The 27500-nt window shown below is 38.0% G+C and overlaps 1 protein-coding gene across 3 annotated transcripts; it reads left to right on the forward strand.

Annotated features, from left to right (window-relative positions):
- Positions 1-45: 45 nt before the first annotated feature.
- Positions 46-27205, forward strand: TRAK2 (trafficking kinesin protein 2). 3 transcript variants are annotated; one of them, XM_037398631.1, is made up of 17 exons: positions 46-193; positions 5947-6263; positions 7235-7429; positions 11166-11219; positions 11991-12061; positions 12708-12824; positions 14640-14849; positions 16077-16155; positions 17905-18035; positions 18231-18305; positions 18987-19124; positions 20098-20177; positions 20856-21059; positions 21192-21490; positions 21831-22109; positions 22311-22410; positions 23035-27205. In XM_037398631.1, the coding sequence occupies exons 2-17, from the start codon at positions 6227-6229 to the stop codon at positions 23711-23713; spliced, it is 2748 nt and encodes a 915-aa protein (XP_037254528.1). In that variant the 5' UTR covers positions 46-193; positions 5947-6226; the 3' UTR covers positions 23714-27205. The 3 variants fall into 3 exon arrangements, with proteins under 3 accessions (XP_037254528.1, XP_037254530.1, XP_037254529.1); XM_037398633.1 differs by having other exon boundaries at positions 23119-27205; XM_037398632.1 differs by lacking the exon at positions 11166-11219.
- The last annotated feature ends 295 nt before the right edge of the window (positions 27206-27500 follow it).

Here is a 27500-nt window from a genome sequence, read left to right on the forward strand (position 1 = left end):
CGCAGCAGGCGGCCCGGCGCATTGTGGGGCTGGCCCTGGCGGCCGCGCCGCCAGCCGGGGGCTGTAGTTCTGCGGCGGGAGCCGGGCGGAAGCCGCCGGGGTCCCTCCTCAGTCGCCGGTTTACGACACGCGGGCCCGTCGGCCTCGGGTGGCAGCGGCGGAGAAGAGACGCGCTGGGGGGAGCGCGGGGCGGGTAAGAGGCGTTCGGTGCTGATTCGGGGTGGCTCTGTCGCCTCAGGGGCGGCTTAGCGAGCTCCTTCCTCTGCCCCGCCGTAACGCCTTCGGGGCCGCTTCCCGCCGAGGCGCGGCCCCCCCCGGCTCCGCGGGCCCCCGCCGTGCCTGGCCGCTGAGGTGGGGCGGGCGGCGGCGGAGCTTGAGGCAGGGCGCTGGGCCGGAGTTACAGTAACCTTCGGGCGCGCAATGCGCGTGCTGAGGCTGCAGTGACGGGCGGGGGGCTGCTGTGACCTTCAGCCCGCCCGAGGGCTCCGTGCTGCGTCCGGGCTCGCCGGGAGGTCCGTGTCACCGCTCTTGGGCGGCGAAGCTCGATGGTGATGTTTTAGCCCTGGTCCTGACGTACGGATGTGGGTGCAAGGAGGGTTTGGCTTCTATCGACTTTTTAATCACATCGTTACGTCCTGATCGGCTGATCAAATTGTAATAAGGTCTCTGTCAGTAAATGTCTTATTCTGTCAGCCATCCTAGGGAAAAAGTGCTGTGTGGAGTTGCATCCTTGCACTTTTATTTCTTAAATGCAGTCTTCAGCTGTAGGCTGTTGCATGCATGCTCATTTTTTATGGTTATGTTTCAGAGTTGTTGACTGATTGCGAGAGTCTGATGCAAATACTAGTAAATAACTTTTCACACACCATTACAAGGCATGGTCATTTTTAGGCATGCTTTCAGATACTCGTTATCTTTCAAAAGATGTATTTCTGAGTAAAACCAGGTAGACTTCTTTTTAATTACACTTCTAACGCTGAAGCTAAATTGAAAAAAAGGAATTAATTTCCAGTACCTGACATTTGTCAATTCTCTAGTGATGGTGTCACCTATTAGAACTATTTGTTTGATTTGATTAGATTTTGATTTGATTAGAACTATATTGATTTGTCAAATTTCTCTTAGGAGTGTCTGAAAATGGGGCTTAAAGAGTAGGGTGTTGGAAAATTACAGACTTTTCTGGTGGTGGTTTGCCTCTAATAATGGGTTCGCTGCAATGAATATTGTGTAGCAGGAGCACTGTCTCTCAGGAAGGATAAACGTGATCCACTGATTGGTTTTCTAAGAAGACAAACCCAGCATTTTCACAGGCAAGTTTACAAAAGAGATAACAGATCCTTTTATCTAGTTAGTTTGCTAGTGATACTCTGGTGACTGAGTCATATGGATCAGTCTGGTTTATTTCAATGAATACAGAATTGTAACTGTTGAAATGCTGAGCACTGGCTGGGTTATTAAGTAACCTAAACCACTTCCTTCGGTGAATGCAGCTATGCATCAACTTTGAAAGCATTGGTGATTTCAGTGAACTTTAAATGTTACTTAAGTTCATTTCAAGTTTATAGAGAACAAGCTTCAATTTTAAAAGAAGCCGCTAATGACCTTTATAATGAAATATGAGCACAGCACTTGCCTGAAAAACATATACCACATTTTTGTAGTCTCTAACCAACAAATACTTAATGCATGATGATTCTTTTTTTCTCTGAAAAAAGAGATTTTTTCTCCCAGGCTCCCCTGGGATCACAACATTGCTATGTGTATACATTATTTCTTGCAGGTAGACTTTTCCTTTGAATAAAAGTAAACCTGCAAGAAGTAAAGTATCCAGGAGATGTGTATGGGGTTTTGTTTTGTTTACTTAGAGTTCCTTTCTTATACCACACTATTTATGGTTGAAGGTCTGTTGCAAGTTTGCTTATGATTATTACGCTCGTTATTAGGATTGTGCTGGCATAGTTTTTAATTTTTTTTTCCCGCTTACATGAGAGAAACACAAGCACTAAATAGGTTTCTGTAGGGATAGTAATGGCTGAAAACAACAGGTTAGGCACACAGCAAGAGTTAATTTTGACAAAGCTCATGTTCCGATAGTTTAGTTTTTCAGTATATAGTCCTTTGTCCTTCATCTCATCCTATATAGTGTTGAAGGATTTGGCTTCTGCCTCTGAGCACTAGTCCCAGGAATGTTTTGGCAGCAATGCAACATGGTCGTGTTTGCTATAAGAATAGAACTGTTTCATTAACCTTGAAATGCAAAAATTGTTTATTGTTACTAGCTGGCTTGACACCATTCCTGTTTTAGTAATGAAAAAAGTACTGTGTTAATGACTTGATACCATTTTGTTTGGTTTGGTTTGGTTTTTTAATTGCATATTTACATAGCAGTAGAATTCAGTATCCCAGAATAATTGACTCATTCGGTTTGCTTCCTTTTGGAAAATGGATGTTGCCTTCTCCCTTAATCGAGTTAGAATCTTCTTTGTTGTTGAAATTTTGTTTGTGTTAATTGTGGCTTGATGCCTTGCATCCTGTAATTGTACAGAGGAGCAGATCTAGTTTAGTCTTTCCAAGTGCTTGTGAGGAGTCAACTGCTCTCAGCAAATGGGAACAGCAGGATATTTATGTTTGAGTTTGGATGTTGTCAAAATAGATGCTATTTTGACCAAAAAATTTTGGCTATATTTTTTACTTTTTGTACATAAAGAAACAAGCACATACATTTGCTTGTCTACAGTTTCCAGTTGTAAAAGCAACTTACCTCACCTTTCTGATAATTTGAATATGACTTGGAGTTCTCTAGTGGTTGAATGTCTTCAGAATTACATTCTGAAATAAGATGGCACAACTGTCATTCTGTGTCTGTCTTGAGTTGTTCAAAGTGGTAGTCACAAAGATAAGACTATAATTTTTAATATTTTATAGCTATTTCAACTTCTCTGAGTCTTTACTTAATATTGCTTTTGCAAGTTAATCTTGGCTGAGATCTTCTGACTCATTGAAGGAAAAATTAATGAAATCTCCTGTCATGTGGTCAGGAGACCACATTTTTGTCTCTTTACTACCAAGATTAAATGCTATGTTGAAATATCTGTGGTTTAATGGAATATGTGGTTCCTATTGTTTAGTTTTTCTTTTTTTTAACCTGTACACTATGATATCCTACCACTTAGTAGGCAATTCATGTGTATTTCTCATAATGCTTTTAAAATGTTTTTCCAGCCCTTGGTGGTTTTGTTTTGGTTTTGGTTTGTGGGTTTTTTTGTTGTTGTTGTTATGCTTTAATTTTTGTACAGTTTTCATTGGGAGTTTCGTCAGATTTTGTTATAACAATGGTGAACAATAAGACTGTTGCCTGGGTCATAAATGATAGCCCTCCATGCTTTTAAAATACTTCTTGGCGTGAATGGGCTCCAGCATTGCCTTTCTTTTTGAGTTTCTTTTCCATTTTCCATGCACAGATGCTCTAGGAAACCTCAGAGCAACTTGGGTTCTGTGGGGCAGATGTAAAAGGCTTAGGACTAGTTCTCACCTCTACAAGGGGTCTTTTTCTTAAGTGTGCTATAGGTACTCCTGATTTTAGCCTACTGTTTCAAGCCACAGGATAGTTGCAATGTGAAACACGCATCATGGAGTAAAATTTAATTAGAGAGCACAGAAATAAACAGATTGAGGTAGGTTGGTATGTATGTAAAACCTCGTCTGATATTTCCATTTCTCTTGAGCCTTCCTTGAAGAAAGCCTCCTGAGAGCACCACTTCTACATATAGGCCATTCTCCAGTATTCGAATTCTCCTTGGTTCTTCCATGTTCAGTTAACCTATTTGTAAAAGACTCAAACATCAATGGGAAATTGGCATATGAGGGAGTAGGGGGACAAAATGGGTAAGAAGTACATCTCTGCGGAATTAATATAGTAAATTGACAGTGGAAATAATCTTTATAAGTAAAGATTAAAAATTATACCTGAGAAAGTTTTCTGGCTTCTGTTTCGGATATTTTTGTAGCATGGTTGTATATTTTAAAGCCATATTGTAAATTTTATGGGCTTCATCTGAGTGTATTTAATTACAGTTGTAACTTGGAGAAGGAATCTGAACTTAGGAAATAGTTTTATACCTGCAGAGTAAAAGGGTCATGGAGTCACTTTCAGGGTGGTACTGCACAGTGCATTAGCTGGGTGAATTTCCAGAGAAGTTGCCTCATGACACACTAAACTAAAGCTATAAGAAGCATCGGAAATGTGAGCATTAACTTTTATGGTGTTTGTTTATCTAGCAAACTTCTCAAAGGTTTTACAAATGAGATTGCTCTTTTAATTCAGTAGCTTGATGTTGGCCTGATGCTCTAGAAAACTTTGAGCCAAATGATTTTTTTTTCCACCACCACACTGCCCCCCCCGCCCCCCCTTGGCTGAACTGAGATTGAACTGCAACAAATAGTGTTTCTGCTTTGCACTACTTAGAAGAGAGATTAAGTCCCGTTTTGAGAGGAAGTAGCATTCATTTTTGCAGTGTTAAAACTCAAAGGAAAAAGATTCAATCAGAACTGTGAAGAAACAGTCCTGTGCGGCAGAATTTTGTCTTGCTCTACAGTGACTCTTTTTATTACAAAGTAAAATCACCTTGCTCTGTGGATCTACAGCATTCTTAAGTATCGTCTTCTGCTGTATTCAATTGTTTTAGAGGGTGTGAGTGTGTCTAGTTAGTGCTTTTCAGCAATCCATTTAAAAAACAGCCTCTTGAAAAAGATCACAAACTACTGTTGGAAACAGCTATACATTCAGATAGCAAATGTTTCTGAAATCTCAGTCTTACTGTTTTCAATAAGTGTCTGATATGAATAAGATTTAAAACTGGTAAATAAAGTACATATTTAAATAAATAAATGACAGTGTAAGAAGATATTGCTTACAAGTGTGAGCTGACCTTAATTGAAGGAAATTCTTTTTTGATCTCCTGCCAAAGTCTACAAGCAGATGAACTTGGCAAGCTCTAGGCTTTCTTCAGAAAGCTCCTGCACTGTCCTTTCTGGTCTTGTCAAATGAGAGGTTGCTACAGACAGAGAGACAAACTTGTGAGTGTTGTGCTTGGGGATGGGAGATCTTAGGGAAACTTTGAAGAGCAAATTTGAAATTAATTAAGATTTCAAGAGATTTTTGTGTTTACTGAGTATAGGAGGAGGGAAAATGAGACTTTTGTTCTCTTTGATTTCATATTTTTCTGTCATCTAGGGCTACTCTTGTATTTTGCATGGAAGACACTTGATCAGTCTTGGCAAGGGAATGGCAGAATTTTTGCTTTATTAAACTGTTCTGATAGGTTATCTCCATTAGTCATGGTAGTTTCATTTCTGGTTTAAATGAGTCCCTACTGAAAAGGAAACACAAATTTTGTCGTGGTCCACGAAGTAAATGTCTGATAGATCCAGTTTTTAATTAACAGACTTCTAAAGGGGAAGAAATTCAAGCAAACAGTCCTATAATTTTTTTTTTTTAACAATCAAAATGCTTAATATGACAGTTCTGAAATCCTGCCTTTAGTACGCATTGCTTTAGATAAATGTAGTACCCTGAAGAAAACTTCTGTGTAGTTGGAGCTACTGTCCTGTAGGGTAAAAGGAAAATGCCTCATTTCAGTGAATGAACCTGTCATACACTAAATGTTATATGGAAGAAGAGGAATGGTATAGACAAATAGGTAATTGACAAAGCTGATGCTGAAAGTGAAAAGTTATGTCTGCAGGGAAAATACATTTTTTTAATGCTACAGTTTACATGCAATTTGTAAACTGGGGGTTAAAATGTTTAGATTTTTTAGATAAATGGTAGTACAGGGAGAAAATTCAGACTGAAAGGGATGAAGTCATGTTAATTTACAGGTCTCATTTGAAAGATTGACATCTGTCACTGTGACAGCTTTGGCATTCTCTTTCTTTTATTTCTAGATGATGGCTGAGCTGAGAAGCCTGTGAAGCATGAAATGTCCTATAGATGCTTCTACTGATCGGTAGTAGCCCAGATGAGATAATCATGTCCTAAGATGGCAACAGATCTGGAGTATGAACCGGTCTGCAGAAGTGAGTTGATGGCAGATTTGTTAGTATCTTGGTGGCTTGATGGCTCTCCCTTACTCTGTCTCTAAACCAAAGCCAAAGCAATAAAGGGACTGCACAATCTGACTACAGAATGCTATTTCCAAAGAAGTGAACTGAGAAGAAAGGACTCATGAATTTTGATCACAGGGGCTTGGAGAGCGTCTCTGGTAAGTTGAAGATTTGCCGTTACAAATCCTGAATGTATCAAACATGTTATAGAACACCAACCTGAAGACAACGTTAAGTTCCACGTTGTTTGTATTGCTTAGCTGGTACTGCAGATGACCACAAATGGTGAGTCCTCTTAAGTAGCTTGTAAAATCATCTTCCAGTGTAAAATGTCATTTGTAAAATTCTCAATGTCAGTAATCAACATTGGCATTTTTTTCCACTGAAAGATACTGAAGATAGTCTTCTTTACAAATGTAGGAAAGATAATTGCCATATACCTTTGATATGCAGTATTCTAGCAACCTAGAGTTAATGTTTCCTTTTTTTTTGCAATAGTTGTGAAAGAGATTAAGGCAGAGCATGACACAGGAAGAGCTCAACTTCCTTTCCAGGATTTTGAGTATTGTGTTTCTTAGTGTGTTTTCCTATGGATGATAATGGAATTTCTATTTGTTCCCTGATTTCAAGCAGTGTTCAGTTGATTTTTGTGGTTTAACGTTATTTACATCTACATTCATTAATGGACAAAACAATAAACAGAAGTACAAGAAAAATGTCAATTTCCTTCAGAAAAGAGAAATGTAACTATGCTAAAGCCAATGAAACCTTACAAAATCAATAGCTGGTAAAATGCAGGTCTGTGATTTAGCTCAATGAAGAGGAAAATTAAAAACTGAAACTCATTACATATATCATATTGAAGAAGTCAGAGGGAGTCATGACTAGACCAGCTGTCTAGACCAGTTGTGGAGTCAGCTGGGGATCAGGAACTTACAAATATTACAGTGTAAATCAAATACTGGTTCAATAAGTATTCTGGTAATTTGTCCAGTACAGAATAATTCTTTTCAAATCTACTGAAGGTTTCTAAATTATTTTTAGTATATAGAATGTATATTACTGCTGCAAGATTAAATATGTTGTGTATAATAGTTATGGACTATTAGTGGCATTTACTCACTTTCAGATGTCTGCTCCAGCGAGGACCTTCCTGAGGTGGAGCTGGTGAGCATGCTAGAAGAACAGTTGCCAGATTACAAGTTACGAGTGGACTCTTTGTATCTGTATGAAAATCAAGATTGGATTCAGTCTGCTGCCTGCCATGGCCATCTTCCTGAAATCACTTCTCCAGTTCGTGATGAGGAGCCCTTCCGTTACATGAGTGAGTATATCTGGGTCTGGGATATATATTTTTTTCCAACTATTGAAGAGAAAACCTTAAATATAAAATTAATATTATAAAGCATTCACATTTGGAAAACTTTGGACAGGCGGAAGAAAAAGATGAGTTCAGGGGAAGTGCTTGTAGTTCAGCACTGCAATTCTAAGGGCTGATCTAGCATGTCCTATGGCGGCCTGTTCATTAGATTTCACATAGAAATAAGAACGGGAACATGTGATAGTGGAAAAGAGACAGGAAACTAGGATTGTGCTAGATTAGATGTAATATGAGAGGTACCGAGCATGTGGCAACTCCGTTTTCAGGAGATTAATGACGCTGTCCTAACCTTTTGTGGCAATGTTGCTTTTGAAATGCAACATGGTTTCTTCTGAAGGTAGAAATGGGGTGAATGCCAGCCAGGTGGGTACTAGAACAGTGTTTATCACTGCCTTCCAGTTTTGAAAATACAGAGTAACTTATCCTTAAACCCAGCAGATCATAAGGAAGAAAACAGCTTCTGATCACATGAAGAAACATTTAATATGTTAAAAATCAAATTATTAGAAGGCTGCCAAAGGAACTGAACCCTAACTTGCCTGTAGTTTCAAGTGTTTTCATGTGAAAAGAGGAGAATGCATTGTAATCACTTCAGAGGAACAGGGAAGTTCTGTTTCCTCCATCTATTTGAACTATTGGAATAGAATACTTGTGAGAGTGAACTTGGTATTTACATACAGCCTTGGTATTTATAGATAATCTGTAATGATTACTTCTTTTTTTGTAATGCCACCTCTGAACGGGCTTTTTTGTTGTTGTGCTTTAAGCGTCCATCCAGGATGTATAGCAAATGAATAAGTAAAAGTAAAATAATACCTCATGAGAATGCAGCACTTGACACTTTAAAGCAATCTTGTTATCAGTTCAGCTTGCAGACTTGGAACTCTTTAACTGTGGAAAGTATTTGGAAAGCCACTTAATGTTTATTGCTCAGTCTGTTTCTGATAGTAATATTGCAAGCATAAATGATTTTTAATTGAGTGGACACTTTTGTAGTTCACTGGCAGCAGTTGTGTAGTCAGTGGGGTGTGTCCATCCTCCTCAGTTTCAACTATATAGAGTGCTGGAAGGAACTTTACATCAAATGTGGCTCTGGTGAAGCTCTCTGGTAAACGCCTGCAGTTCCAGTGTGATGAAGCACTAAGAGAAGGACCCTCAGTCAGTGTGAGCCTATAATTCCAAACTGCAGTGAGAGGGGGGAGGGGTTTTATCAGTGTTTTGATAAAGGCAGTCATGTGTTACCTGGCTGTCAAGGTGCTACAGAAAGTAGTGTCTTCCACTTTCACCCAGTGAGAAGTTCTTTTTAACTATAGAAAATGTCCTGTGAAAACATTAAACTGCTTGTGAGAGTTTTTTGAACAGTTACCATAGATGTTTTCTTGACAGCTCTCAAAAATGAGCTGTAACAATGACTGACATTAAGTTAAAAGATAACCTAGGCATAACATACAGAACTAACTCTGTCATTTAAGAGCACAGTCATAACTGCTGAGTCATATAAACTCAAGATAAATATAGCTTATGTTTCTCCTAGAAATTGTCCAAAGAGATTTAATGTGGTAGTCGTCATATTAGTTTTTTCGCGCCTAGTAACTTAGAGGGATATATGGGGAAGGTCCCAGACAAAAACTGATATAAATCAAAATCTAGTTATAATCATTGCTGAATAGCTTGTTAGGTGAAATTTGTGCCTCTTTTTCTGTTGACTTGAATTGGGAATAATTGTGACAGCCACACTCTTGAAGTGTAACTTGGTTTTTTGTGTGTAGATCTTCTCCTTACTATATATGTATGAAAACACTTTTATAACTTTCTCCTAAAGAGAACACTAAACTCGTGGTCTGAGTGAATTTCCAGTTGACATCCAAGATAAAAAAATAAAAATTAACAACAGTTATTGCACTTGAGCTCCTCCTCTTTTTATGGCTGCTGCTGCCTGTTATTTGCCTATGTGGCTCTTAGGGACATGGTTTAGTGGTGGACTTGGCAGTGCTAGGTTGGACTTGATCTTAAGGGTCTTTTCCAACCTAAACAATTCTGTGATTCTATAGTTCTATTAGAAGGTTTATCCAATGACCAGTTGAGTTCCCACTGGCAGTGTTTTCAGTGAGGTGGAAGAATGTTTTCTGCTTCAACTGTGGTAGTGTAAGAAGCCCTGAATTACAAGGCATTTGTCTTTAGAACTACTTTGTATGTGTGACTAAAGAGACATGGCACAACCTAACAAGAATATTAACCAAAATGAAGAGTTGCTTGCAGCTTTCACTTGGCAAGGTGAGTGAGGAGAGATTGCCCATGTGCATGTTCACAAGAGACAATTATGACAACCTGTGTATAATTTTGATTCTGTACTGTAAGAAAATAACAAAAGTTGTATAGAGTGAATTTCAAAGCTGTCCTGTGATTTCATTTGTCAGAGTAAATTTATTTGGGTTCGATTTTTAGGAACCTACCTACATGAGTAACCTTGTATGTAATTAGTGTAAATCTTTATTGAGGTGACTTGCCACTGGATAGAAACTTTTTACTTGAAATTGCCTGTTGGGAACAGTTACCACAGGAGAGCTGGTTATAATGTTCTGACTATAATGGCTGAAATGTATATATGTGCGTATTTTCCAAATATTAGTAAGCCTGATGAGTTTGCTGTCCTCTCTTGGCAACCAAGTGGTGCAGTAAAATTGACCTCCCAAATGTGTGTTATGCTACTGATAGATGAGTACTTTAAATTTTGTGAAGAATTCCTATTTTTGCCCTGCTTAGAAATACAATTAGTAAATGGCACTGCTATAACTTCAAAGCTTCTAAATACTTGAAGAGCATGTGTTGGGTTTTTATGTCTGCTGATCTACCTGATAAAAACATTTGATTTTTTAGATTTTCTGTTAAGCCCTTAGAGAAACAGTTCAGTAAACTTTTTTTCTTCTATATTGTTCTTTCTGTTCTCCTGTCCTTCAAGACTGCAAGAAAGTTTCTTTCTATACTAAAATGCAACTTTTTTTCTAGTGTAGCCTTAATGTTATGTTTTAAAAGGTTAAATACGGACATTATGTATGTAAAGGTCATTCATAGCTTATATAACATATGTAAATAAAGTTAGTGTGCACTTGAGCTTGGCACTTCACTATCTTGTAACTAATTGTGCAGTCCTCAACAAGAACAAAGAAAAAACCCAATACCGCTATGTATTCAGAGTATAAATATGATTTAAACAAGTTAGAAGTGCCAAGGAAATCTTCAGAAATAGATTTAGACCAAATCCATAGTAATCTCATTTTGCAGTGCAGTGATGATGGAATTCGTTTCAAAACAGGTTAACTTTGACCTTCAGTTGAAGCAGATTCTTCTATATTTCTTAAATTTATATTGCTGCCTTCTTTACTTTCATGATTCTAATTCCATAAAGCAAATATAGCAAATGTCTGTTGAACTTGGACAAGCACAAATATCCATTACCTGCAAGTGAGATGTGTAATTCTGCTCTTGAAGGGAATCATATTTAAGTGATTCTTTAAAATTTCTAAGGAAGTTTTAATAGTGTAAAAAGTATGTTTACACATTCATTTTTTTTCTTCTGGTGGTGGTAGGTGCATGTAAAAAATCACCTGTTTTCTTACATTCTAATTCTTTCTTCTTTTTGTTCCTTTTTCCCTGTGTCTTTCATTTTCTATAACTCGAGCTCTTATTGAACTTCCTTCCTCCTCTTTGGCTGGATCTCACAAATTTGCACAAGGTAATTAAGATTTCTTTTTTACTAGCATCTTCTGTTTCTTAGGACAAGAAGTAGAGCAGACCAGTGCTTTGTGTTTTAGCACTGTGTTTTGTTCAGAGTTGTTGCAAATTCTTCATGCTTTGTTTTTTCTTGACTCAGTCCTGTCTTTCAAATCCTGCTTGTCTTCAGTTTTTTACAAACTCTTCAAAGGTCAAAATCACTCAGTCAGTAAGATAAGATTTACTGCTACATCTAAATTGCAGACATATGTTATCCTATTTCTTTTTAACTGTTTCCAAGATGATCAAGCACTTAATAAACACGTTTTCGTCACTAGTCTCTGGGGTCTCCATACTTCCTGTGTATAGCTGTCACACTAATGGGAATTTTGTTTCAAGGGTAAAGTCTGCGTTTTTGTTCAGCTGTATTTGGATATGCTCCAGTATATTCTTCCCTCTCTTCCCAGCAGGCTGGATAATTTAATAGCGTGGCTGTATTAAAAAAGAGATTTTCCTCCTTTTTCTAAATTTGAAGGATATGTGAGCAGCTCAAGTTTTAGCTCATATTGCTGAAAGCTGTGAATGTTCAGTACCTCATTGTATCAGTCTACCAAATGAGTATTGTTTCTATTATATTTCTGAAGTTAAGATGTGTTTTCATAGCCTCCACCAGTTTTATAAACTAAGTATTGTATTTGTATATAAAAACATTCTCTTGAGTTTTACCTCTCTCCCTTCCCAGCAGTCTTGTGGTACTTAAGCTACTTCAGTAAGTATGTTTTTCTCTTTTCAGTTCTTGGCACAGATAATGTGGAGCAGAAAACCTACAGTGATGCTGACATGGTCAAACATCTGTTAGCTGAGGTATGCTCGTGTCTGCAATGCTATGTTACTGCATTTGAGGGCATGTATTTGAGGAAGGGCTTTATTCAGCTGCTGGAAATTTTGGTTCAGTTATCTTCAGGAGCTGCTTATCAGGAGTGCCCATTTGGTTGCACTGTCTGAGACACAAAATTTAGCAAAACTATGGGTGCCCATGGAACCAGGGAGTGTGAGAGAAAAACTGCTTTCTTTTGCTTTCCTGTTGCTCCTTTGGTTCTACCGTCTCAAAACTATCCATGTTGAGCAGTCTGTTCTGGGGAAAGTGTCACCTCAGAGACCACAGGCCTAAGTATATGTGACTGCTTGTAGGGTTCAACAGAGCCCATATAACTTCTCCAGTACTCAGCACAAAACGCAAAACTGTCCCCAGGTTTGATGCTTTCCCGTCCCCCTGTTACCGCAAATGCTCTGGAAGAGAATGTACTATATCAAGAAACACGTGTACGGATGTGTTCTGGATCCAGATGATGAAGCAGTAATCATTGATCTCACTATGTTGATCCATCTGAGAGTGAAGGGGGATGTCAAAGCAGTGTTGCATTAAACAGTAACTAGGAAAATCTAGTACTACTCTGAATTTAAACCTTATCTGATCAAAAGTAGACATTTGTTCTCATTTTGTGAGCAGAAAGATCGGGACCTGGAACTGGCAGCCCGAATTGGACAAGCCCTCCTTAAGCGAAACCATCTGTTGACAGAACAGAATGAAGCACTAGAAGAACAGTTAGGACAAACTCTGGATCGAGTGAGTGATTTCGCCCACCCCCCTTTCTTCCTTTCTTTCTTTTTTTTTTTCTTTCTTTCTTTAATTTTTTTTATGATGATGGTAAGAGGATTAATAGAAATACATTATTTCATTGTGAAAGCAGGTGATTGCTGCTCTCAAACTGAAGTATAATTAGACATCATTCTCCTAATTGTCATTGTTCAATCAGCTTTCTTACTCTGAGAATGGACTACGAAGACTGCATATTGTAATTACTGAGAAATTGTGAGAATGCTAGGTATTACTATGATATATGTACAACAGCATTGCATTTTAAAGTGTTTGTTTTGACCATCAGTCTGATACCCTGCCATTAAACTAAGAATCTAATAATCTAAGTCAGAATAAGTAGTTGGTATCTGACATGATCTGCTATATAATGACTCACAGGTGAGAAAACTGCAAGAAAATGTTTAATGGGGTGTTTACACTTAGAATAAATAAATAAAATTTAATGAAAACTGAATTCTGCTGAAGATCTTCACCCCATCTATTCCTTTAAGCACAGATTCTTGATCTAATCTTTTTCTTTCTTTCTTAAAAAAGAATTAAATTTTCCTGAATTTTTTTAACCCTGTCATCAACAGATGTGGTCTAAGTTACAGTGAAATGGATTCAGCTGCCTGTATAAAACAGTATGCTGGTAATAAAAAAAATAATTAGCTGTAGGACAGCAGAAATTTATGTATTCATATACAAATTAAAATGCGCAAAATAGAATTTATCTAGATGAGATCTGTCTGTTCTCCTGTTTTTTATTTGTCCTACAGTTCATATTATATATACATTGGTGTCCTGGTTTCAGCTGTGTTAGTTAGTTTTCCTAGTAGCTAGTACAGTGCTGTGTTTTGGCTCTGATGTGAGAACAATGTTGATAGCACACTGATGTTTTTAGTTGTTGCTGGGTGATGCTTACACTAAATCAAGGACTTTTCAGTTCCTTGGGCCCTGCCAGCCAGAGGGCTGAAGGGGCACAGGAAATTGGGAGGGGACACAGCCAGGACAGGTGACCCAAGCTAGCCAAGGAGGTATTCCATACCATATGACATCATGCTGAGTATATAAACTGGTGGAAGAAGAAGGAAGGGTTGGACATTTGGCATTATGGCATCTGTCTTCCTGAGTAACTGTTACGTGATGGGGCCCTGCTGTCCTGGGGATGGCCGAACACCTGCCTGCCTATGGGAAGCAGTGAATAATTCCTTGCTTTGCTTTGCTTGCATGCACAGCTTTTGCTTTACCTATTAAATTGTTCTTATCTCAACCCTTGAGTTTTACATTCCTTTCTGATTCTCTTCCCCATCCCTCTGGGTGAAGGGGAGTGAGCAAGCGGCTGCATGGTGCTTGGTTGCCAGCCAGGGTTAAACCACAACAATTGGGGGGGTACAAGTCTATACATGTAAATAGATTTCATTTACATGTCAGTCCTTTTCTCCAGGAAGTTACAATTCAGAAAAATGTTCATAATAAAATGTAAACATGTACCAAAGCAGCTGGAAAATTATTTTGAAGTAAACAATTAAAGAAGTAGGTTCTGTTGTCCATTCTCACATTATCTTGAATTTTCAGTCTCCCTCACAGTGTTAAAATTATGATTGTTGTGAACTTCCTATAAAATCAGTAGAGGTTGAATCTTCTGTGCAAATGTAAATAAATGAATTGTGACCTGCGAGCTATTTTTTAATCTCATTTTAGACTGGAACAGTGATGTTCCAAGAGGCTACATAAATAATACATTGTAATATTGTATAGCTAAAATACATTTCATGAACTGATGATCTTCTTTTGTCATAGGTTAACCAGCTGCAGCATGAACTGTCGAAGAAGGATGACCTGCTTCGTATTGTTTCAATTGCTTCTGAGGAGAGTGAAACAGATTCCAGCTGTTCCACACCTCTTCGTTTCAATGAGCCTTTCAATGTATCACACGATCTGCTGCAGCTGGATGTCTTGCAAGATAAACTCAGAGAGCTGGAGGAGGAGAACCTTGCCCTCCGATCAAAGGTATATCCGACTTACAGTTATATACCACATATGCTGGATATGAAATAAATCAGGATGGTTGAAAAATCCAGCATCTGGGTTTCTCTTGAAGCATATAGCTATTTTGTATCACTGTATACAAATCATACCCAAACACTTTCCCTCTACCTCCCACATCCTTCTGTTTCCTCCACTACTCTTCATTATCTCCAGAGTCCTCTGGTAGTCCTTCCTCAGTTTCACTATGGTATGTGAAAGAATGTGGGAACATAGGTAAGCACCCAGCAAAAGAAGCTTGAGGGCCTGGTGGATCCAAGTAGTGTGACCTGTTTTGATACAAGTCTGACTGCAATTAACAATAGTATTCTGGGGATTACATTGTTTTGCCATTACATTTTTGTCAGTCTATATTAAATAGTGAGGGCTAATAAGCTTCTAATCAAATTCTTTTAAAGACACGCTTAGTCTCTGTATTTTAATTGGTCTCTCTTGTGTATAAAACATGCCTGTATTCAGGCAATTGTAGTGAGCCTGTATTTTCTTTTTCAATTTTTATTTTCATGTGACAGCATTATGTAAAGAAATGTGTTTGCCTGCACTTGTGTAGCTGTACTTCTACTTGCTTGGATAATCTTTAAACCCATTTACTAAGTCTTAAGGTGAGTCAGTCACTTAATGGCAAACAGTCCTGAATATAGACCTAACTGTGCAAAGTTTAATATTGTCATCCTCACAGTTGAAACAGAAGTAGGAATCTGGTATGCTCAATGTTGGTTAGACCTGTTGTACTCTATGTCTGGCCCAGAAAATTTACAGTCTAAATAGGCTAGTTGGGGAGTATGGCGGAAAGCTGTTCTACTGAGAGCTTTTCAGTGCCACCAAAGATTTGGCTGACGTAATTCAATTTTCAAGATTTCTTTTCCTTAAGAAGTTTTGAAGAAAATGCAGTTGCTTACTTCTGGTTACTGTGTTGGTCTACTTTACCTAACAATTACATATTTTTGCAACAGTTTTTTATTAGAGGTGAGAGATCAGGTTTTGTTCATGTGTCTTTCACTCAAAAGACCTCTAAAATTCAGGGAAAGAGGTGGTGGTGAAAAAACGGTTAGGAAGAATGGCCAGATGCATAGAAATTGTAAAGATGGATAGAGGGGATGCTTCAGTTGCAAGAATTTCGGAAATAAAAAATTGTGGCATTAGTAGATGTATAGATAAACTGAAATTGGAATACCAATAATTTTCTTGAAGGCTTGCCACCTGAAGACAGAAACCATTACATATGAAGAGAAGGAACAGCAGCTGGTCAATGACTGTGTCAAAGAGCTCCGTGAGTATTCAGGCTGTATCTTGCAATGGCAAAATGGTATTTGAAATACCTGGTGCCTATACCTTTTTAGTTACCCCTGAATCAAAAAATAAGCTTCAGTAATTTATGCCAATTATTCAAGTCTTGCTCTTTACCCAAGCGCAAAATTGCTTCTGTATTTGATCAGGTTTCACTCTGGCATTCAACTTCAGGCACGTGTACTGTGTTTAGAGAGGGAAAATGAACACAAAATCTAATGTTTATAAACCACCTAAACTGAAGCCTACAGACACCAAAAAATCAACAAAATATACTTCTTGTACAGAGTTTTCAGCATGCTTAACACTGAAATACATCAGTGCATAGACTCTTAAATGCCCATTCTAGATTACTATGTATCTATGAAGACTTTATTTTTAATATATATATTAGGAAACAAAGAATTTATAAATTGGCAAGTGTTTTGTCTAGAACAGTATTTTCTTTGGGGACGGCTTATTTGCAAAAAGTTGCAGCTACTCTTATGCAAATTCATGTTAAGTATTCTGAAACAGTAAGGAACAATCCTGTTATTTTGTGTGTGTGGTAATTGTGTAACCTGGTGGTACAAATTTTTTATCTGTAGTCATTTGATGTCTGCTGCTTCCTTTGTGCATAATAGCCTTAAGCTTGTATTTTAAGGTATTTTTTTCTATACAACCACCATAGAGAAGACTGGGTTGCTGCTTGATTTTTCTTGTTCCAGATGACCATAAAAATACTCTGAATTGATACTTAGTTGTTAATTTACTCTGTTCCCTCTGAGAAAATATACATCCTTTGCAAATAGAAGTTATGCCATATAAGCTCTCCTATCTTCCTTCAATGAGAATGTCTGTGAGTTCTGTTTTGTTCAATCCGATAGCATACACAGGCATGCTAGGTAATTCAGACTCACAGAAAGAATCTTCACCCAAAGGATATCTAGTCTACAGCTTTAAAATGTGTGTCTTCAGGAAGAAGGTATCTGTCTGTGAGCTTAAGTGTCCACAGGCCCATGCCATAGGCAGGACCTTGTTCTGCAGAACATCTGTTGAGGTACAATAACCACTAAATTTGTAGTGTGACCTTTATGCAAGATTGATCAGATTTTACGACTCTGCTCTGCTTTCAGGGCAAGTATACAAGCAGGACTAACTGCATAAAAATATTTCAGATTTTTGAGCTGCCTTGTCACCACACTTGAAGTGCTTGCTTAAAGAAAAGAAGAAACTGGGAATTGTATGCAGTGGTTCTTTGGGGAATCGATAGTGACCAGAATCAAGAGCTAAACAGGTGTATGCTTGACAAGGTCTGACAAAATGCCTTTGCTTACAGAGAATGGTAGTTAATAACAAGATCAATTCAGAGCCTGACTTCTTCAGCGTATTCCCAAACTGGCCTTGGTCATTTGAAATTGTTTATAGCAGCTTGCCTTGGATTTTATTGTGATCATTTCACATACTTGTGTTATGTATTTCAGGTTCTGCGCACTTAGCTCTTAATATGTTACACCTGTGTTTGAAGTTCACTCTCTCTCTCCTCCTCCGTACCACCATTTATGTTTTCATTATGAATGTTCTGAGACACCTACTTCTATGAACTACTAATTGATTTCCTAACAGTATTGGTAATTTTGAAGATTGTTGTTGACTTTCACTGATCTTTTCTGGGTTTTGTGTTTGATTTGGTTTGCTTTTTTGCTGTGTGTTGGGGAAAAGCTCTCTGCTAAGTTCCTTTTATGTTTTGTAGGGCAAACAAATGCTCAAATTTCCAGAATAACAGAGGAGTTGTCAGAGAAGAGTGAGGAGCTGGTTCGCTACCAGGAAGAGATCTCATCCCTCTTGTCTCAGATTGTTGATCTTCAACATAAAATCAAAGAAGTAAGGGAATGAAGAGTGTACGTGCGCATGTGTGTGCGCGTGTGTGCATGCCAGTGCTTACAGCAGATAAAAATTGACTTGCAAACCAGGGAGTTACACTGCAAGAGATTGGCTGTTTCGGGAAAGTATGGCAGAGGATCAACTCTCTCAGGGAAATCGGCTGAAAAAATGATGAGCACCTTTTTGTGCTTTCAGCACGTGATTGAAAAGGAGGAGCTGAAACTTCACTTACAAGCTTCCAAAGATGCTCAGAGACAACTGACAGCAGAGGTACTTAAGGCTCCCGTATATGTATGTGTGTGTGTATATATACATTTTTAGATAGCTGTTTGGAATAGAATGTAAGAGAAAGAAAACTAATAGAGAATGGGAACTATTGCTTTTTAATTATATAGCACTTTTGATTTTTCCTTATGGTAGGGGTCATATGATTGGACAGAAAGAATAATTATTTTTATCAAAGTCTACACAAATGTTTTTGTAGTTCACAGGAGTATGAAAGGCAAGAAAGGTGTTCCAGGGAGAGAGGTCTTACTATTCTTAGTAGTTACGAGACAGAGTGTTTTAGTGTGAATATTACTGATTATATCAACAATACTGTAGTTCATCAGATGTTAAGGAAGTTCTCTTTTTTTTTTTTTTTTTTTTTTTCTTCTTCTTTTGCATCAGCAGTTACTGTACTTGCAGAGTTTTTTGATGTATTTTCCTTTGGATTTTATTATACATTTTCCACTTTCAAGTCTTAATTTGGACTTCGTGCTTCACCATTAAAAACGGTGTGGGTGCCATGCTAACTATTGCCCATTCCAGGTGCTGGCATGTGTCATGCAGCTGGAAAAATATTTGTGTTGAATCAGTTGATACAGGTTTCTGTAGGAGTGAATTCAGTTTCATTCTGTCTTATCTTTAAAGCTTACTGGTATCACATGGTGGCCTCTTTTTCTCTTTCAGCTACATGAGTTGCAAGATCGGAATGCGGAGTGTCTAGGGATGTTGCACGAATCACAAGAAGAAGTGAAGTTGTTGCGCAGCAGAGCCAGCTCTATTGCTTGTCTCTGCCACCGCCAGTCATGTGGAGCATTTCCAGTGGTAATAAATACCACTAGCTTGGCATACACCTACTGACACATATGGCCTGTGGCAGCATACAATTATACGAGTAAAACAGCCAGTACAAGAGCTGCAGCAGTAACTATTTTGTAGTAGGCAAAGGAGCTGATTTAATGGGTTTTCAGTTCTTTAATGTGTACAGTTTTGAGAATTTAATGTATTGGGAAACTAACCATGCACTTGACATATTGTGATACTAAAATTATTTTTCCTTTTTATATGCCTTTTCTGTTAAATAAGTCAATTGGCATGTTCTACAGTTAGTGCTCAGTTGTGCTAGTATATTGTTCAATGTCAATATGAATTGTATAACTTGACAGTGTTTCTTTAAGAAACAAAGCGTCTTTTCAAGAGTTCAGAGAGTTTTGGGGTTTTTTTCCCTGTATGTAGTTTATGATGTAATTTTATGTCCTTATCTTGTGAGATTAAATTATAAGCATCATCAGAAATGCATGACTTTAGCCTAATTGCCAGAGGTGACTAAAACAACGGAAAAGGGTTAAAGGCATTTATTTTATTTTTATTATTATTATTATTATTAGTGTCAGATATATTCTGATTACTCTCTGTACTGTATTTCTGGGCTGTGCTGGGAATTTGTCAGGTTTTGGTTGGTTCTGTGTATGCAGAATCCTTCATGCTCATTTGGCCTTGTAAGAAGTGCTTTTACAATTATAGCTTAACTTCAGGAATCAACATTGTGTGCCAAGAAAAAGCAGATGTTGCTAATGAAAACTGAACCCATACTAGTTATATGTAGGTGTAGTTATGGTGGAAAATTGCCCCTCATCCATTCCTTCAGAGACCAAAGGGTTTGTCTGAAATATATTGATGCTGGGGAAATGTGGAGATTTTTTGAGTAATTTTTTTAGAGATATTTTCTGCTAAAATTGTTTAGAAAAAAGACTTGAATCTAATTTAGTAACTCTTCTGGTTTCTGTTTTTCCTCTAGGATTCCCTTGCAGCAGAAATTGAAGGGACAATGCGGAAGGAATTGAGTCAGGGTGATGAATCTGTTCTCTTCAAGCAAAAGTATGTTTTCAGATCTCTATGTGCTATTTCAAGATTTTTTCATATGCTTGTATTAAGTAAGGTGAAACTGATTTCTGGAAGTCTATAAATGTGAATGTTCCCTCATTTCTATATAACTTAATAAAAAAGCTTTGTAGTATTTGGTAATCTTTGCAACTTTGGAACCTACTATTCTTACTTGATTCTGTGAGTAAGTTGGGAATTTGCTATAAGGATGTTATTTCATTCTTTAATTGATGAGATTTTTTAAATGCAAGTTCTCTGATGGACAGCGCTAGTTTTATCCCCTTTAATGCTTACAGAAAAATTCTCAGGGAAATGAAATTATAGCTGAAAGACTGAAAACAGTTTCCAAAGCCCTGAAAGTCCTGTTCCTAGATCTTTTACTTTTGAGCAAAAAGTAACAAATTAAATATATACTTCTGAAAGCATATATAAATTAAATAAACAAAATATATGGTCCTGAATGTTCTCAAGTGGTTATCAATAGAGGTTCAGGTTTTTCGGGTTGAAGTAAGTGGTAGTTCTGATATTTAATGGAACACAAGTGTCTTAGGCAATCCTGGTTTTCTGGGCTTAAATCTTTTTAGTCAGGTCTCTGCTGACTTTGAAGTCTGTTGTTGAGAGCTTTTTCAAAATGCTTCTGAAACTACATTTGCTTGCTTATCTTTTCTGCAGGTGTCAACAGAAACGAGTATTTGACACTGTCAAGGTTGCTAATGTCACTCGTGGACGTTCCTCTTCCTTTCCTGCCCCATTGCCGATTCCTGGATCTAATCGGTCAAGTGTAGTTATGACAGCAAAGCCCTTCCAGTCTGGTGTATACCAGTTGGAGAGCCACACGCAGATGACCCAGAGGAGCAGCTCTGAGAATAATTTAAAGTAGGAAACACAGCCTGCTATCTTCTTTCTAAACTGATGCAAAACTAAATCCAGACTGGATCTCTGCTGTGTAGGAGAGAAGTAGTTAATTTAATGGCCTTAATATCTGTTGTTATTTGATGTTTCTCACAGAGGCACTCATAATCCTGGCCAGCCAGGAACCCCTGGAGACAATGACTTAGTCACAGCTCTGCACAGGCTCTCCCTTCGTCGTCAGAACTACCTGAGTGAGAAGCAGTTCTTTGAGGAGGAATGGCAGCGAAAAATGCATTTGCTGGCTGAGCAGAAGAAAGGGACTAGTGGCTGTAGTACACCAACAGAAAGCTGTTTTTCCCTGGGTACAAACTCAGAATTCACTGATCTCTCTGCCAGCTCTAGTAATCTGCGTGCCCTCCTACCAGAAAAATTGCAAATTGTCAAACCCATTGAAGGTAAGAGAGTGATCTTCCTTCTCTCATCAGCAGAAAAAGATTTTACGTTAATTTGCCAGCTAAATCACTGTCAGTGTATGTATAGCTAGGTATGATATGCAGTAAGAGGAAATAGTAGTATTTGGCAGGCTATGTGCCAGCCAGCTCATCGGTATCACTTTCTATTTGGCTTTCTTATTTGGCGCTAAGTGTTAGGCTTTTTCATGGCATTGCCATCCAAGCGTGTCATGCATCATGGTGTCGGCACCACTTGCCTGGATTTGTTTTGATTATGAATTTTTGTAACTCAATACAATAGTAGGTAGTGGCTCTCTGAGACTCTTCTCTTTGTTCACACCAGGATCTCAGACCCTTTTTCACTGGCAGCAGCTTGCTCGCCCCAACCTAGGCACCATTCTTGACCCAAGACCAGGTGTTGTTACGAAAGGTTTTACCCCTCTCTCTGATGATACTGTGTACCACATCTCTGACTTGGAGGAGGATGATGAGGAAGAAAGTGAAGGAGGTATAACATTTCAAGTGCAAAAGTCCTTCCCGGAGGAAAAGAAAAGTACAGTGGCAAAGCCAGTGGCAGGGATTTTCCTGCCACCTGTTACTTCAGCAGCAGTACCAGTCACTGGTAAGAAGCATGATTAGTGTTTTTTCTTCTTTTTATTTTGCAGTCTTTTTCTCAATGGAAAGTATTTGGCCTTGCAACAGTGCTGTCTTTGCTCTTTACCACTGTTGATTTATTTTATTTATTTATTTAAGTAATTATAAACTTTGCTTTGATTAGTTCTTTTTTGTCTGTATTTTTACCCCCAATGGACGTAAATTGCAGCCTCAAATCCAGGGAAGTGTCTGTCTTCCACAAATTCCACGTTTACCTTCACTACCTGTAGGATCCTTCACCCATCTGATGTCACTCAAGTTACTCCCAGGTATGGTGACTGCTGACATCCTACATGTTGCTCCATAGGAATAAACAGTCAGTTGCTTTCTGGCTTCTGATATATCGACCGGTTTTAAAAAATACCAAGGCAGCTAGGCAACACACAGGATGTTACTCATACAAATAGTTGTAGTTGCAAAGAGGAAACTTGAAATTCTCTAGAGTGAGACTTAAAACACGTTAGTGTAAGTTAAAGGAAGTAAATTTGTACTCTTAAATATATACAAGTATGAAAAATATACAAATGCCTTGTATAATATACCTATTACATAACCAAAATAATTCTGTGATAGTTTTTTCCCCTGAATCTATCATAAGCTTTTAAACTAAGTTATTACTGGACATCTATGTTGATATTCTATCTAATATGGTATAAATGATATAAATGATAGAAGGTAAGTTCATTGGTACTTACAGTAAAACCTCTCTGTCAGCCTAGTATAACTTCTAAACATTTTGCAGAATTCTGAATTTACTAAAGCTGAAACTGTCACAGCTAATAGCAATAGTTCATTTTTTCTTGAGCTTTCTGTATAATAAAAGGCAAATGCAGAGAAGATGTAAAGATGTCTAATGTGTACATTTTCTCTGTTTAATTTTTATTTTATTTCAGCTCTGTGGGTGCCCCATTTTCACTTGGAAGTACTGGCAGCAGTATTGGAAACCCAATAGCGAACTCTTCATCCATTTCTTACAGGCTTAGTATTGGCGAATTTCTCACCAACAGAAGAGACTCCACCACTACTTTCAGCAGCACAAGCAGTCTGGCTAAACTTTTGCAAGAACGGGGCATCTCTGCCAAGGTTTACGATAGCCCAGTATTAGAAAAACTGCCTTTGCTACAGCCCACTCGAACTCTCCCCATTCCTTCTACTCCACCAAATTCTCCCTTGCATTCACCTTGTCCTTCCCCTCCGCTGTTTGAGCCCCGAGTGTATCACTCAGAAAATTTCCTGGCTTCTCGACCAGCGGAGACATTCTTGCAAGAAATGTATGGCCTAAAGCCCTCCCGTAACACTCCAGATGTAGGCCAGCTCAAGATGAACCTAGTGGACAGACTGAAGAGGCTGGGTATTGCCAGGGTGATCAAGCCCCCTGAGACACAGCACTACAGCAAGAATCAGGGGCCGGAGGTTAGCCTGCAGAGGCAGGAATCGACTGTGTTTCTAAATGCAGGTAGCAACTTAATGGCAGGACTGAGAAGAAACCAGAGTCTTCCAGCCATGATTGGAGCTTTGGGAGCTCCAGTTTGCACACAGTCATCAAAAATGGATATCCTAAAGGAAGACTGACTGGTCTGAAAAATTATTGACTTCTAGCATAGTAAATAATACATGAGGGATAAACATCCAGTACAGGCATGGCTAGATGTGCTACAGAAGAGTTGGAGAAGGCATGTGCATGTTAAAGATGTGGGGGAGAGAAGCATTGGGATCAAGGAGAAAAAGAACATTGCTTGGGTTAGATGAAGAAGGCTTTTGTGGAAGATAAGAAAGAAGAAACCAAAGCTTAGTTTTGAGACCCCTTTCAGCATCTGTCTTAACTTAAGCAAAACTAAAAGAACATGATAGACATTCTCAGTAGTTTAACCTTTTAAACGACATGTGTAAAACTGTCTTGCAGGTGCTGTTCTATTTTTTTCCACCATATGACCATAGTATTTTACTAGTTGTTAGAAGTCAGGCTGTATCGTTTACTTATAATATTAAAATAACAGTCAGTCTGACCAACATTATTGGTCCAAGTTTCTCTCTGTAGCAAACAAAACTTGGATTTTATTTTTTAAATTCATTTATTTTCCATTTCAGAAACTATGCTTTAAACTCATCTTCACTTTGAGAGGCAGTGGAGAGAACCTTTAGCTCTATGTAAGAAAACAATACTTCTGTTCATGAACACAGAAACTGGTGGTCAGGATTTATATTTTGAAAGAGTGCAATTGTGCTAGTGAGGTATTAACAGAAGTTAATTTATTTCCAGACTTTCTGAAGTACACAAAGGAAGGTGTAATGAGTAAGAATTAAGAAGCAGGAAAGTATGTATTAGGGTGAAAACTTCAAGCTAAGAAATCTTTCCAAAGTGTGCTGTGCATCTTTTTAAATGAGAGTATTTTTTGCGCGCGCGCGCACACACACACACACACAAAATCTCAGGCACATTACAGCGTTTTAAAAGGAAATAATACCTAGGTGCTTGATTTAGGGTTTCTTTTTATTTGATGTAAGCAGATAGTACTTACTTCAGGACAAGTATCAGAAATTTGGTAACCTGACTCTTCTCTTGATAGGTAGACATTATGTATATTTGAGAGTTCTGCAGTAAACTTCATGCCTTTCAGTTAGTTGTTTCTGAGTTTAGGGAGGATTCTGTTTAAAAGATTCCATGAAGAGCAAAATTTACCAGTCTACATTTAGAAACAGGAATATGAAAGCTAGTGTTCTTCATAGCATTGTAATGAACATCAATCAATTTTGTCTACATTGAAATCCTGTGTTTTGATGAAGGAGAGTGGTTCTGAACCTGAGTCTGAACAAAGCCGAGGCAGACTTTCTGTCTCAAAAGAGAAGTCCATTTTAGAAATCTGATTTGTGAGGGGTAATAATCAAAATATTACTGCCCATGCTGCTTTTTTGATTCCTTCCTATCCAAGGTTCCAGTCATAACTGAATAATCTACAGTAGATTTGTAGTGTAACTTAAAGAAGAAAGTTTTCCCAGAATTCCTGAGGAATGGGTTTTCACTAGTGACCTGATAATCTTTATGTAATTTTTCACTGTACCTATCAACACTTAAAAATTCTTCTAAAATTTAGTTTCCATACATTTGAAAATTGTCATAAAGTTTGGTTTCCATACAGTTAGATAAAACAGTCAAAGTTTACCTTGCCTGTTAGTGTTTGTGGGACATAACTGATACCTGTCTGGGTGCATGGTGTGAAGCATCAGTATAATCACGCTGATTTGCATTTGCTGTAAGGCACATCCACCATAATCAGCACTCTTGTTGCTGCAGGGTTGAGTGGAGTAGGGCAGTAAAAGAAAGCTTCTTAACCTGGTTTATAGGAAATTTGTAATGTGGCCTTTCAGCTTTTATAGTTCTATAGATCTTGTGATGACTCTTTGATACAACAGTCTTTTTTTTGTAAAAGGAAAAGGGGTAACCACTTCAAACTTGCACAGGGATTCTTAGCAGAAACTTGCCTGTCAGCAGCGCACACAAATATTCAGGAACTCCTGGAGTTGCCTTTTGCTCTCTAAGCAAAATCTTACGTAAAAGGTGAATTTTATTTAAAATACCATATACGGGTTAATTTTGTTTTTTAAATGAAAAATATTTAATTTCTTCATGTAAATATTTATGTTTATATGTACTTAGCTGTGCCATGGCGTCCTGCGTAGCTGTATAAGGTAAGAGTGAAAGGCATGGAGGGAGGCAACTTTGCTCTCCAGTGAACTAAGATGGGTGTGTCTGCAGTGTATTTGTAACTTCTAGGTAAAGAACAGGAATGAGTTCACAAAAAATTAGACAGTTTGGTCTCAACAGAGAAGTGCATAGTGTGTCAAAATTAGGTCCATTTTATGTATGTTTATTATAGGAATACATGTAAGTTACGGATACATTTTTGAAGTATGTTTTTGTAACACTGTTTAACACTTTTTCTAACCAGCTTCATTAGATAACTGTAGCCATTGGATCATTCTGTGTGTTGTCAGCAGAAGTGGCAAATCCGCTAAATCAGAATTCCTTTGGCAGACCAGGTTTCAGTTAAAATTAATCTAAAAGCACATTAACTGAATGCATGTTTCTCTTTGTGATGCTTCCATATTCCATAGGCCAACGATTTAAACTGGTTCAGTTCAAACAATACTGTGGATATGTTGAGAGGTTGGTTGGTTTGTTTGTTTTCTGTAGGATGATGTACCATCAGGTACTTTACACAAGACAAGAAGAAAATGGAAGGCTGTATACCGCTGTGTTTATGCATTTATCCAGTTGGTTGATGCTGTGGTGCAGTGTTGAAATTCTGTCATGTGTTTATACCTTTGGATGGTCACACACATGTCGTATATCTATACCTATCTTGCAGCAACAGGGAAAATTGGTACTTCCAAGTTTACTGTTTTGTGCCAAAACCTTGAAGATAAACTTTTTTTGAATAACATACGTGTTCCTGAGAACATATTGAAAGTTGCCATCATTCTAGGAATTGATTTGGCTTCTGTTGCCTCCCAGAAGAGAGGAGACAAACTTGCATGCATAAGGTAGTTGAGAATGTGCACAAGATCTTTTGATCCTGCACAAGTGTGATTTGGTTGAGTGGGAGGTAGAACTAGAAAGAACAGAGAACTGGATTTCAGAAAGGTTCTGTTATCTTGTGGTTCGAGACAAAAACAAATGCTAGAAAGAAAGGACTTACCTATGCTTGCGAAAGTTACAAGAGACAGAAATAAATTCCTGTTATTTGGTATCTTGGTGTCATGTAAATACCTTCATTTAGATTGGCTTAAACCAAACACAAATTTAAAGCTTTCTAGTTCCACAGGATTTGATAAACTCAGTGATGCCTGCATGCTCAAAGTACCTGTGATCAAAGTTAACAGCAGCAGAAAGGGAAGCAGAAGATTGTGTTTGAGCCTCATTTAGCTGTTACACGAGGGAATTACAATGTTTGAATGGTCTGGGAATTTCATGGTATTTTTTTCATCTGCTTTTTGCACTTACTGTTGTTTCATAGTGAAATGTAAATTTGATAATAAATATGTATAACATGCCATTTTTCAGTATATTGGTCATCTTGTGTGGTTTGTTCCAGATGTCATCTTCTATACTACAGCGTTCTGTAATAAGCCTAAAAGTAGGCCTTTTTTGCTAAAATTTAGTGATTGTTATACTGTGTGTGAGCTTAGTGCATTGGTATCTGAACAAATGGTGGCTGTAAGAGCTGAGAAGTTGATTAAAAAACTTGATCAGGCTGGGCTAGACTGTTTGCTGTTGTGTTTATACCTAAGCAGTTATAGGTGGCAGGTGTGCAGTACAAGCTGCAGTCTGACTGCATAGTAAATGTGCGATGCTGAAATT

The sequence above is a fragment of the Falco rusticolus genome, chromosome 8 (genome assembly GCF_015220075.1).
Source record: "Falco rusticolus isolate bFalRus1 chromosome 8, bFalRus1.pri, whole genome shotgun sequence".
Classification (NCBI taxonomy): Eukaryota; Metazoa; Chordata; class Aves; order Falconiformes; family Falconidae; genus Falco; species Falco rusticolus.